At 37.4% G+C, this 14,846-nt stretch overlaps 1 protein-coding gene across 1 annotated transcript; it reads right to left on the reverse strand.

The window, feature by feature from the left end:
- Nucleotides 1-1,712: 1,712 nt before the first annotated feature.
- LOC131629968 (organic cation/carnitine transporter 3-like) lies at nt 1,713-8,929 on the reverse strand. Its single transcript, XM_058900769.1, has 3 exons — nt 8,808-8,929; nt 7,329-8,555; nt 1,713-2,416 (listed from the first exon to the last, which is right to left on the reverse strand). The coding sequence occupies exons 1-3, from the start codon at nt 8,856-8,858 to the stop codon at nt 2,168-2,170; spliced, it is 1,527 nt and encodes a 508-aa protein (XP_058756752.1). The 5' UTR covers nt 8,859-8,929; the 3' UTR covers nt 1,713-2,167.
- Between the last annotated feature and the right edge of the window lie 5,917 nt (nt 8,930-14,846).

Genomic DNA, 14,846 nt, shown 5'->3' on the forward strand with positions numbered 1-14,846 from the left:
TTTTGAAATTGAAAATAAAATTTAAATTCATCTTCTCTCTCTTTACAACTATTGAGACATGACTCTTAAAAATGAGTTGTGATAAAATACTTATAGAATAGGCACTTTGGAAAAACAATTTTTTCTCATTCTTTCTATTTCATAAGAAACCAAATAAAATAGTATCTTCATCATTGAATATACACACAAGTATAGCCAGCAAAACAGGCCGTACCATCTAGGTCGACACGAAAGCCCGTAAAATTTTTTGGACTTGAACACAAATATTTGAGTCTGTTTATTATCCGGGCTTTTAAGCCCGGCCTGTAAAAAGCCTGAGCATGTCATGGGCTAGCCCGACCGTGTTGCGGGTAACCCGCTTATTTAATTTAATTTTTTTAAACATACTTAATGTCGTTTTTTTTAAATACACTCACACTAATCTAAGTTAAAGAATTAGTTTATAAAGATACAATATCCATTTGATTAATTTTAAATATTAACATGTATAACGTTTAAATATTAACACCAATCTAGTTATGCCTTCTTGTTGCTGTTGTTTGTTGTTGTGTTGTGTTGTTTCCTTCTTGTTGATGTCTCACATCGTTTTTTTACACTTGATTTTAGTGTTTATATATTGACACAAACAAACATTGGTATCTAATTGTGAGTTGGGGAGATAGTGCAAGACTATGGGGCCCAAGGTCCATCCAATTTTTTAAAAAAAAAAAATGTATTAATTAATTTCTAACTAAATAAGTTAATGTAACAAATTTCATGTCAGCAAGGTTAAGTGACACGTCAATGCTGTTTGTGCCAACTTTTTTTAAATGAATTTTGTGAAAATAGGGTTAACGTTGCAAACGTTAGTTAACATAAAAGACCAACATGTAGTGAAAAAAAATAAAGGACTAACTTGTTATAATTAAATCATTTAAAGAACCCTAGAGGTAATTTAGCCTAACATATAATATTAATTCTTTTCTACATTTTATAATTAATAAATTATTATGTACAAATTAATTTTGTTAAAGTTTAATTCTTAAATGAAATAGGGTGAATAATTCTTTACACTTGAATTTTAATTATTTGATTGAAATGATATATTTATGTGATCGTTTATTTTAGATATTATGTATGTAGTTAAAAAAAATATTATTTTTAATACTCAATATTCATATATATTTTAGTTTTTATTATATGGTATATCAATTTTTTAATTTTAAAATTAAATATTAAATATAATCTGAACCGGCCCGATTAATCGAAACCCGTGAAGGGTCAGACTTGGACAATTTAATGTATCCCATTTAAATTCGGGGCTTTTAAGCATGGCCCACCAAAGGCCTGAGTCTCACGGGCCGACCCAAAGCGGGCCGGATAGTCCGAATTGCCAACTCTACACACAAGGAAGAAGGAAGAGAAGAGAAGAGAGAAGAATTCCTATTAAAAAAATCAAGAATGGAACCAAAATCGTCATTTGATGGATCTGGATATAAATTATTGCGTTTATTAGAAATTTATTATGAAAATTATGATATCAAAATTCAAATAAAATATTTATAATAATTGATATCTTTATGATCGATATTATGACTAATTGATATGAATTGTAATTTACGTAGGATTTCATCCATTTTATAAAGATCCTAGCCCAAATAAAAAATGATGGATCCCACGCCTAAATTATTTATGCAGAGAAGTGGTAGGAAAACAAGAAAAAGACAAACAACTTGTACACAAAGACCAAATTATTACTGAATATGACATTTCATTTCTGTTTTTATTCAATAAATTTTGGTAGGCTTCCCCGTTAATGAGAATAGTGTCAATTTGGGATGACTCATTATTATAGATAGATAGTGATACCTTGGTCTATTATTATGTTAGTCAAATGAATTATTCTACAATTTGTAACATGTGCTGAGTCATGACAACAACTTGCAACATGTACTGTCATGTTTTTTATGTGTGTTTGTTTGGTGCATTTACTGTGTGAGATTGTTGAAGCTCTCAAAGTGTAACAGTCAAACTCATCATCATAGAGAGACCTTAAGGAACTAAAACAGAAACATAGCATACACACTAAACGCTACTACAAACAGCTTTCATCAATTTTATGCATTAGATTAGATCACCATTATGGAAGTATTCCCTTCAAAAACTAAAAACAAAGTAGACAGACAGTTTATCCCGACATACCGTCTTTCTTCTCTTGTTGATCCATGGTATCACTAAAAGCTAATCCTCTTGTCTCCGGCAAACCAAGCAACGTAAAACACGACAACATGATAACTACTCCAAACACGCCGTAAGAGTAAATGTCATTTTTCCTCCCAACAGATATCAAAAAGGGGGTGAAAATATTACCAAAAACAACAGCTTGTCTCACCAATGATGTTGTAGTGTTCCTCACACTTGTTGGAAATAGCTCAATGTTGTGAAAAACGATACCAATAACAAAGTATAATAGGGAATTATAGGGGAGAAGAAGAACACAATAATTGGTTATAACCGTTATTCTTTTACTTTCTCTTAAAACAAGATTACAAGTTTACAAGAATAACAAATAACCTCTCTCACCCTAAATTAGGATTTGCAGCTTAGCAATGATGAGAGACTAGTATGCTATTTATAATAAAACCTAACATACTAACTAATGGGCTTTTTCCACAAGGCCCATTACACAAGTCAACTTAATAAACAAGCTAACTTAACAAATTAGGGTTTAAACACTAAAACCTAATTTAACATGCTAACAACCCTAGCATCTTCGACACAAGCATGTGAACAACCTTCGACTTCATGCTTAACCCTGTCGAACCAAGAAGCTACCCTTCGGCCATACTAGAGTTCGATCCAAAATCTCACAAATCTCCACCTTGGATCTAACTCTACAACATCAAGGGAACAAACTAGCTTTCTTCATGCAGCTTTATCAACTGCATACAGTGGAAAAACTTGCAACTCGACAATGTCTTGGTGATCATATCAGCAGCATTGTCTTCAGTCGAAACCTTCAGCACTTGGACTTCTCCACGCTCGATTACTCCTCTGATGAAATGCAACCTCACATCAATGTGCTTAGTTCGCTCATGATAGGCTGAATTCTTCGACAGGTGTATTGCACTTTGACTATCACATTTAACAGTGATACCTCGACCTTGAAGTTTCAGCTCCTTCGCAAAACCTTCAAGCCACAATGCTTCTTTCACAGCTTCAGTTAATGCAATGTACTCCGCTTCAGTGGTTGATAGAGCAACAACCTTCTGAAGTGTTGCTTTCCAACTAATTGCAGTGCCAAACATAGTGAAAATATATCCAGAAATAGATTTTCTAGAATCCATACAACCTGCATAATCAGAGTCGACATATCCTTCTATTACTGCTTTACTATCTTCACCCAAGGCTCCACCATAAATTAGGACTCTATTCAGAGACCCATTTATGTACCTTAAAATCCACTTCAATGCTTGCCAGTGAGCCTTTCCAGGATTCGCCATGTACCTGCTTACAAGACTGACTGCGTAAGCTATGTCGGGTCTAGTACAGACCATAGCATACATCAAAGAACCAACTATATTAGCATATGGGATGCTATTCATATAGGCTCTTTCGACATCAGTACTGGGACACTGATCAATACTCAGCTTGAATTGAGGGTTTGTTGGAGTCACAACTGGCTTCGAATTCGACATACCAAACTTTTCAAGAATCTTCCGTAGATATGCCTCTTGAGATAGGCATAACTTCGACTTCTTTCTATCTCTTCGAATGTCAATTCCAAGAATCCTGGAAGCAGCTCCCAGATCCTTCATATCGAACTCCTTATTGAGTTCAGCCTTCACCCTCATCACATCTTCGACACTGTTGCTTGCTATGAGAATATCATCCACATAAAGCAACAAAATAACAAATGAATTACCAGGTCGAAATCTGAAGTAAACGCAGTGGTCGAACTGACTTCTAATGAAACTTATGCGTGCCATGAACTTGTCGAATCTCCTATTCCACTGTCGAGGAGATTGTTTCAGCCCATACAAAGATCTCTTTAACTTGCACACATAATCTTCCTTCCCCTTTTCGACATACCCTTCAGGTTGCCTCATCAGGATCGTTTCATCTAGATCACCATACAAGAACGCAGTCTTCACATCCATCTGTTCCAGTTCAAGATTGAACCGTGCCACCATGGCAAGCAACATTCGAATGGACCTATGCTTCACAACAGGAGAAAACACATCATTGAAGTCGACACCTTCTTTCTGAGTGAAACCCCTTGCAACTAACCTTGCCTTGTATCTTTTCGACGTCACTCCTTCAATTCCTTCCTTAACTTTGAAAATCCATTTACAGCTGACAAACCTTGCCCCAGCAGGTTTCTTGATCAGTTCCCAAGTGTGATTATCATGAAGAGATTTCATCTCATCATCCATGGCCTTCAGCCATTCAGTCTTATTTTGACTCCTCATAACTTCCTTATAATCTCTAGGTTCATCATCAAGAACCTCACTGGCAGAGATTAATGCATAAGCTATAAGATCTGCATGCCCAAGTCTCTGAGGTGGTTTGATGACTCTTCTCGACCTATCTCTCGACAATAGGTAGTCATCGTCAGTTTCCTCAACTTCCTCAGCATCTTCTGCTTCTTCTTCGACTTCATCAGGGACATGCAATTCAGCATCAACATGCTCCACCTCAACAGGAATCTCTACCTGTTCCAGCTCTTCGTCAGATGTTTCTGTACTTTGACCAACATCATCAGTTTTCTTAAAAGCCATTTCAGCTTCATTGAAAACAACATCTCGACTGGTGATACACCTCCTGTGACCTGGCTCTAGGCACCATAGCCTATAAGCTTTGACTCCTTCTGGGTATCCCATGAACATGCATTTCAGAGCTCTAGGTTCGACCTTGTCTTGCCTAATGTGAGCATAGGCTACGCAGCCAAATACTCTCAGTTTGTCGAGATCTGGTGGATGTCCCGACCAAACTTCTTCAGGTGTCTTCATATCTAACGCTGTCGAAGGACATCTATTTATCAGATATGTTGCTGTCGAAACAGCCTCAGCCCAGAACACCTTCTTTAACCCCGCACTAGTCAACATGCATCTGACTCTCTCCAAAATAGTTCGATTAAATCTTTCAGCCAAACCATTTTGCTGTGGAGTACCTGCAGTAGTTCTGTGCCTTGCAATACCAAAGGCAGCACAAAAACTGTCGAATGCCTCATTGCAAAATTCAAGGCCATTGTCGGTTCTCAACCTCTTGACCTTCCTGCCAGTCTGATTTTCAACCAGAGTCTTCCAACTTTTGAAATTCTCAAAAGTTTCATCCTTAGTCTTCTGGATGAATACCCATAATTTTCTGGAATAATCATCTACTATGGATAGAAAATACCTTGCTCCTGAATGTGATGCACACCTTGCAGGCCCCCAAAGATCAGCATGGATGTAATCAAGGGATCCATGTGTTCTTTGTTTGCCTTTGTTGAACTTCACTCTGCAAGATTTTCCAAGTACACAGGGTTCACAAAACTTCAGCTTTTCGATTTTGTCTCCACCAAGCAGATTTTGTTTCCCTAATTCGACCAGACCCCTTTCACTGACATGGCCCAATCTCATGTGCCAGATTTCTGTTTTCGACAAAGGTTTCGTGGATGCAACATTTGTCGAACCACTTACAACTTCAGCCTCAAGGGTATACAAGCCTTGTTTCTTCACGCCTCTCAAGACTTCCTTCGAACCCTTCATGACTCTTAGGATACTTTTCTCTCCTTGGAAAACATATCCTTTCTTGTCGAATTCACCAAGAGAAAGCAAATTTCTCTTCAAATCAGGAACATACCTGACTTCAGTCAACAACTTTATTGACTCATCATGGAGCTTGAATCTCACAGATCCAACACCTGCAATCTTGCAAGCCTTGTTGTTTCCCAGTAATACTGATCCACCATCTTGATCACATAATTCCTCGAACAAGTCTTTGTTTGGAGTCATGTGCCAAGTGCAACCTGAATCCATAATCCACTCCTTCTTAGAGTCACTGCTTGAAACCACAAGAACATCAGATGATTCGAAATCATCTTGAACAATGGCAGCGTTGCCATTATCCTTACCTCCATGATATTTCAAGCGTTCAGGGCACACCTTTCTTGTGTGACCCTCCTTCTTACAATGGTAGCATCGAATGCCAGATGCTTCGCCACTGTAAGTCTTCGACTGGCTTTTGCCTTTCTTCTTGTCGAACTTACCATCCTTTCGTAAGAGTTTTCCTTTAACGGCCAAACCTTCGCCAACAGTCGAAGGTTTATGCTCCTTTCGTTCATTCAAGTCCTTAGAGTACAAGGCTGATTGAACTTCTTCAAACGTCAGGGACTCCCTTCCATACAAGAGAGTTTCTTTGAAGTGAGCATGTGATCGAGGCAAAGAACACAATAGTAACAGCGCTTGATCTTCATCATCGATCTTCACATCAATATTTTCAAGATCAAGAATCAGCTTGTTGAACATATCCAACTGCTCAGCCAATACTTTGTCTTCAATCATCTTGAATGAATACAAAGCTTGCTTCAGGTAGAGTCGATTTACCAGCGATTTGGTCATATACAAACTTTCAAGTTTCACCCATAACCCTGATGCCGTCGTCTCCTTTGATACCTGCCGGAGAACCTTATCACCAAGGCTCAACAGAATTGCGCTGTGTGCTTTCTCGATCATAGTTGTCTTCTCCGCTGCCGTTAATGCAGCATTCATGGCTGCCTCTCCCTTCAACGCTTCCAAACAACCCTGCTGAACCAGTAGGGCTTTCATCTTCAAGCGCCACAGACCGAAATCATTCACTCCGGTGAACTTTTCAATCTCATACTTTGTTGAAGGCATCTTCTCCACGCTCACCGCACCAATTTGTTGTGAAAAACGATACCAATAACAAAGTATAATAGGGAATTATAGGGGAGAAGAAGAACACAATAATTGGTTATAACCGTTATTCTTTTACTTTCTCTTAAAACAAGATTACAAGTTTACAAGAATAACAAATAACCTCTCTCACCCTAAATTAGGATTTGCAGCTTAGCAATGATGAGAGACTAGTATGCTATTTATAATAAAACCTAACATACTAACTAATGGGCTTTTTCCACAAGGCCCATTACACAAGTCAACTTAATAAACAAGCTAACTTAACAAATTAGGGTTTAAACACTAAAACCTAATTTAACATGCTAACAACCCTAGCATCTTCGACACAAGCATGTGAACAACCTTCGACTTCATGCTTAACCCTGTCGAACCAAGAAGCTACCCTTCGGCCATATTAGAGTTCGATCCAAAATCTCACAGCTCAAGAATGTAAATGAGAAACACATTAAAAGCTGTGCAAGCACAGAAAAACGATGTCATTGCTAATCCGACTCTAATTTCTTGTATTCCCGATCCAACAACAACACACATTATACAGCATACGCCACTCGCTACGGAAAATACAAGAATTGATGGTTTTCTTTTGCAGTTCTCCAAGAAATAGGTAGCCACACAAGCTGGTATTTCCATCAAGGCATTGATCACAGCGGCCAAGTAAATATTGAATCCTAAGTTCCCAACTGCTAACGGCATACCAAAATACACCATTCCAATTCCAATACCAAGCACCATTACCGCCACAACTCTCTTTAAAGCCCAACCTATCCCAAACAACTCGGCTATCGATGAGTAGAGTTGGAAAATTGAAGCCTTTTGTTTATTCACCGGAGCGTCTATTAAAGCTACTGTCAAATCATTCCCATTCTCTAATGAAGAAACTCCTGTAAGCAATGCCATAGCTTCTTGATGTCTTCCTTGCATTAGAAGCCACCTTGGAGACTCAGTAACAAAGATATAAGCGAGAACCGAGTAACAAATAGCAGGAACCGACGTCCAGACGTAAACCAATCTCCACGAATTAAATCTATTGACATAAGCTACGCCAGGCAGAGACATATACCCTAATAAAAAGCAGACGAATTCGAAAATACCAACGGTGAACCTCCATTCAGTACTTACTTTCTCAGTGAGCAAAACTAAAACACAAGTTCCAATTGAGGAACGCAGAAAGCCAATCACGAATTTAAAAGCAGAGTAAATCCAAATATTGGTAGAGAAAACTATGAGAATTGAAAATATAGACATTGATAAACAAGACATAACAAGCGTGTTCTTTCTTCCAAGTGACGTATCCGCTAAAGTTGCAAGAAGAATCGAGCCGAAAAGGCAACCAATGAAGAACGAAGACTGCGGTAAACCAGTAACGAAGCTACTAGCACATTCAAGACTCCATTGTGATATCACTGTTTTGTGTGAAGGTCCATCCCATGACCATGAAGATTTAGGGATATTGCAGATATTCGAATCTGAGTTACATAATGTCGAATTCGTGCAATGCCATGTCGGGTATTCTTCGGTGTAAATCGTTATGAATGATTGTTGTGCATCAAAGAATGATGCAAATGAAACAAGAATGCACTGCATAACTTCTAACCAACCAAATCTTCCTAAACCCTTTTCCATCATATCATCTATTGATGGAAACAGTTTTTCCTGCACAGCAGGATCATAGTTTGTTAAAACTGTAACTAAATCTTCCACTGTCATAGCTATTAAAATTAAAACTGAAATCAAAATCCTAATCCAGTAGTTTCAATTGAATACTAGTTCATCTATATTAATTATAGTCAAACAAAAACTAGCAAAGAAAAACAAAAGGTAATAAAAAATGCAACTAACTAGGGTTAATCAAAAGTTGTAAGTAACTGATTAATAAATATAAAAAATGAAAAATAAAATATATACCTTGGAAGAAGGTTGAGGAATGCAAGAAGGTAACTCTTCTATAGCTGCCATGTGTGGATGATGAAAAAAATGAGAATGAGAAATAAAGAATGAAAGAAGTTTATGTGTTATGAAAAGTGAATTTGGTGGTTTATGCACAGGTTTTCATTAGTGTAAGAAATGAATGAATATGAATAAAATATTTATTCAGATGACGTCTTTTATGGACGGGTATGAACGTTTCATTAGTGTATTATTGTTATAGTATATTGATTACTATATCTATTCAGAGTGAAATGATTATGCAATTTACATGATAAAATATGTCGTCCAATAAAAATACATAATTTAATATGAAAATTTCTTCGCCCACCTCCTAACCTTCTTGGTCACTTCCGGCGATTTTACCACAATACCCCTATTTTCGGAAGTTCATTTTTGAAAACGTACTTTTTTTGAAAAAAAAGTGTTTTCGGAAATGTATCTCCGAAAAAGTGTTTTTTTTAATATAAAATATTGATTTCGGAAGTTCATTTCCGAAATTTGTTAGGTAATATATTTCGGAAATGAACTTCCGAACCATATCAGTTTCAGCATAAAATTCATCAATCAATGTAGTGAAATAGGGGAATAAATGAGTGATGTTTACCTGAAATTGTACCTTTCTATGCTCCCTTTAACGTGATCAACGGTTTGAAACTTGATTTTAGGACGAAAAATGGATGGAGATTGATTGGGTTTTGGAGAGGGTTTGGGGAAGTTTTGGAGAAAAATGATGAAATAGTGAAGGAGGGAAATTTGTATATGCAGCAATATTTTCGGAAATGAACTTCCGAAAATATTCACGGTTTTTGAATTTTTTTGACTTCGGAAATGTATCTCCGAAAACACCTTCCGAATTCAAAAAAAAAAAAACTTCGGAGATGCATCTCCGAAGCAGGGGCAATTTTGACTTTTCGCTGGGGGTGACCCCCATAGGGAGGTGGGTAAAGAAAAATTCATTTAATATATAAGTTGAACGAAGATTCCTTTATACACCTACTATTAGATATTAAATATTTTCCCTTCCAATTTTATTTAGCAAAGGCAAATTGTTTTTGGATAATGCTAATTTATACCTTACAGACACAAATTAATAATTAAATGAAAAAAATTATATTTTAAAAATTATGCATTGATTTTAATAAAAAAATATATAATTAACTTTTTATTGTTTATTTCAATATAATATTTTTATAAATAAGTTTTTTAACTTATACTTCTAAGACACAAGTTAGCATTATCTTTGTTTTTTTTTAATTCATTCAAAAATTAATGTATTTAATTTAATAATAAATTATTTTTAAAAAAGGGGTGATGCATTGTGTAGCAACCTGCCCTAAATTTGAAGGTTTAGAATCGCCACCTATTCTGAAGGGCGAATAGGAAACCCTACGCAGTTAAGAGATTCGGGGTAAGTTACTATATTCAGGTTGAGGGAAGGTGTTAGGCACCCTCAACCCTTTCCTATTGGCTTTGAATCTAAGGATAAAGGTTTATGGCTAAAATTGAGGTTTATAGCTAAGGAAGTGAATAGGGGAAAAATTGAGATTTTAGGGAAGGGGACTCGCCTTGGTTATCCAAGTGCCTATGTATCTCCTTAGGGAGAATCAGAGTCAACGTAGTTCGGGCACAGGATTGTACGCCTTAGAATTAGAGTTTGAATGTGTTGACGGTATTTTGAATTACCGTTTCGCAGTTTTGAAAAGGTATTTTGAATTACCTGATTGGAAAGGATGGAAATCCGTAGTTTGTGGTTTGATGTGTTTTAAGTGTTTGGGCGTACAACCCTGATGTAATATGTCACCGTTAGTTGCAGTGATCAATAGGTTTGATCATTATAGTTAACGGATTAATGGGCATTGCTGGTTACTCGGATCGATAGATTGATCGTCGCGGGCAGCAAATTAAATGTGTTTTAATTTGTGTATTTTTTATCTCTCGTCTAATGCGACTAATAGATTTAGTCGGGTCGAGGAGAGAATTACTTGAGAGTGATAGAAATTATTTCTCGTCTACTTGCGACTAATAGGTATAGTCGGTTCGAGGAGAAAATTAAATAAAGGATTAATTAATTATTATTTTATCCCTCGTCTAATGCGACTAATAGATTTAGTCGGGTCGAGGAGAGAATTTATCGAAGGTTAATGTTTGCCAAATAGGCAATGGGATCAGGCAAATCCTAATGCGTCGTAAACCTTCCTAGGTTTTTTTATTGTAATTTTAACCATTAAAATTAATTAATCAATTAAGTCAAATAATCGAAATAATTGAATAATCGGGACGCACCACAATCCTAACCCTAATCCTAATCCTAATCCTATTATCTAATTTTAATTTAAATGAATTAATTAAATTAGACAATGTATAATTATCATTAATCTAAATAAACAATAAATAAATAAAAAAAATGCAATAGGAACCTGGAAATAATCCTATGCGGTGCTCCCTTGATAGTCCATAGTACGCTTGCATTCTTGAGAACGTTGGATCTACATAGAAACAGATCCGATGGCTACACGCTGAGGTCCCACTGTGGGCATCCCTTGACTGTGCACGCTGGAAGATGAAGGGAAAAAGTAGCAAAACATATAATACAGACCAGGGATCGAACCCCGGTCATTATATTAACATAAATCTCCCCTTTGCCAATCATGACGCGCTTCATCAGTCATACAAATAATACACAACATTAAATAAATATCAAAACATGTTCTGAATGGTTAAGTCAAACACAAATCCAGACGTGGGTCCCAGTAGCATGCGATCAACGAATCAGGAGGAGAGAGAGAATCAGTGGCAGTTGACTGACCAATTGTGGTCCAGCGCGCGCAAGCCACAACCCAAGCATCTTGAATGGACCAACGATTCTCTGCCACGCGTGCCTCGTTGACAAACCAGAGGGAGAAACGCCGCCGGAACAGTAAATTCGGTTACCTTCTCCGGCCATACACTTTCCTCAACCTGCAAAACAGCAACAAAAACGCAAAACGAAACGCCCAGATCCACCAAACGCACTGCTACGAGTTCAATGAAATAATTAGTTTGGATTAAGGAGCCCTGCAACCATGAGAACGATGGTGAAGAAACTCAACGCCCTAACAATGGCGTTCTTCCACCCAGGGCCTAACCTTCACATATGATACGTTAGACTCACTCTAATTAAGCCCCTGAACACATTTATGCACATCAAATTGATTGGAAAGGCGTAAAACTGTGATTTCGAATTTTGATTGTCTTACCTCCGGTGGAGACGAGAGAGAGTGTTCTGGGGGTGCTCGAATGCATGGGATGGCATGGATTGAACACTGGAGACCTCAGGAACAAGACTTAATCCTTAAAACCGCATGAGAGTGGCTGCAAGCAAGAGTTCATTGGTGTAACTTTGTTTTGCAATTTTGAAGTGTAAACCCTAAGTTCTTTGGCTGCTTCCCCCCCCCCCCAAATTTCGTCCTCCTGCTTCCCCTATTATCTTAGAATATATATGAGTGTCTTTAGGGTTTGATATGGGCTTGGTCCTCTTCTTTCAAATCCCTTGGAATTTTGCATAAGTATTCATGGGATTTTTCTTCTAATTTTGGCTAAAACACCTCCCCCATGCATGAACGAAATTTGGTTTTTCTTAAGGTATTGTTTGGGTCCTTAGGTGATTAAAACAAGATCCACATAAATTAATCCATTCATTTTGATATTTTTTTATAAGTTCATTTGATATTTAAATGAACAAAATTCAAATAAATAGTAAATAAAATTATAAAAGGGTGGATATGGATTTAGAGGTCCCCTACAAAGTCATGACCATGTTTGAAGTGGAAATCTTAGGCCCACTAATCAAGAAATTCAAAATTCTTCACTTAGGGTTTTATATCTTCTTTGAAATTTAGCCAACTTGTACGTCTCGTATCTCCCTCAATATTTGCCATATATCCATATTCTAGGACTTTTTTGGAAAGCCCAAAGAGTCCTCTAAATGGCTTTTTTGGTTTCATCTTCATTGAAGCTTCCATGCTCAAGTTATGAGCTTTGACCTAAAAGGTGTTTTACGTTGACTTTTCGGAGGACCTGTAATATTTTTATCCATATCTCCCAAATGGTTCATTTCTTGATTTCGGGCCAAACATCAAAGTTGTAGGGAATGAAATTTCCTTGAGAATAGACTTTGGTTGGGCAATTTCTGACAAACCATGTGAGAGTTATGACCAGTCAAAGTTGAGTTGACTTTTTAGTTAGAACACCCTGATCTGAACCCTTGAATAGGAGAGAGCGACTTGAGTTTAACCATTGAGCCTTGAACCCTTGAATATGAAATAAGACGGCAAATTTTGGGGTATGACAGCTGCCCCTGTTCAATCTTCTTAAACCTGAAGAGTTAGATAGGCACGTCTGCCTATCGTGATCTAAAGGTAGAAGATGATTGGACACTGAAATGCCCTGAAATTTGCATGGGAAGAAATTCCGTAGGAGATGGGCTTACAGATGCCATCCAAGATAAATTCCATTCTTTCTCTCTCTTCTCTCTTTTTTTACTGTGAAGCAAACGCTCTTTTTTTGAAGGAGCTACGCATTTAGATCGTAGCGTGGCCTAAAAAGGCAACTTTGACTTTATGCAATGTTTATGATGCATGCGATGCATGATGCAGTGAGCTTCTCAAAATAAATGAGAGCGGTGTATGTATATGCAATATGTATGAATGAGGTGTTTTAGTTGAATGATGCATGATTATTAATTAAAGTACGTTAGTAACTCTGAAAAGAAAGATAGCACCTTTGATTGTTATTGATGATGTTTTGAAAGATATCACTGCCGAGGGACTAACGTGATAAACCCAATTGAGAAACCCTTTGTAAAACCCTTTGTACTTTCGAAGAAAATCACTGCCGAGGGACTAACGTGATAAACCCGATCGAAGAACCCTTTGTAATTTGTGAAACCCCACTTACTATAATTCTAGTAAGTTTCTGTAGTTTGTGAACCCCACTTACTATAGTTCTAATAAGTTTATGTAGTTTGTGAACCCCAAAAGGATCACTTGCTATAGCTCTAGCAAGCTCACCTGCACCAATAGGATTACTTGTCAAAGCTCTGACAAGCTCACCTGCACCATTTGGATCATCTGCCCTGGTTCGGACAAATTTCACCTACACCATTTGGATCATTTGCCCTGGTCCGGACAAATTTCACCTACACCATTAGGATCACTTGCCCTGGTTCGGACAAGTTTCACCTGCACCATTTGGATCATTTGCCCTTGTTCGGACCAATTTCACCTGCACCATTTGGATCATTTGCCCTGGTTCGAACAAGTTTACCTGCATAAGAGGAATCATTTGCTATAGTTCTAGCAAACTTTGTCTGCATGAAAAAGATTCACCTGTTTGGAGAACTGTTTGAGAGACAGGGAAAATAAATCCCTATTTTTGCAAAGAGACGTAACTCTATATCACTGCCAAGGGACTAATGTGATACGAATCGTCGAGAAGATTTGAAAGGAGATCACTGCCAAGGGACTAACGTGATATGACATAACTTATTGCTGCTCAGGGACTAACGCAATAAGTCATGGTTGGGATTGAAATTGAAAATTGAAATTGGAATAGGATTTGAAATAGGATTGAGATAGGATGTAACAGGCAGCCGGGAGCTGACTACCAGACGGGAACTAGATTTAATGTAACAGTCAGACGGGAACCGACTACCAAACGAGAATTGGATTTAATGTAACAGTCAGACGGGAACTGACTACCAAACGAGAATTGGATTTGATGGTTTTCCAAGACGAGAACTGGACTTTGCAAGGATTTGCCAGGACGAGAACTGGACTTTGTAATGATTTGCTAGGAAGAGAACTGGACTTTGTAAGGATTTGCCAGGACGAGAACTGGACTTTGTAAGGATTTGCCAGGACGAGAACTGAACTTTGTAATGATTTGCCAGGATGAGAACTGGACTTTGTAATGATTTTCCAGAACGAGAACTGGACTTTGTAATGATTTGCCAGGATGAGAACTGGACTTTGTAAT

The sequence above is a fragment of the Vicia villosa genome, unplaced genomic scaffold, assembly GCF_029867415.1.
Source record: "Vicia villosa cultivar HV-30 ecotype Madison, WI unplaced genomic scaffold, Vvil1.0 ctg.000625F_1_1, whole genome shotgun sequence".
NCBI lineage: Eukaryota > Viridiplantae > Streptophyta > Magnoliopsida > Fabales > Fabaceae > Vicia > Vicia villosa.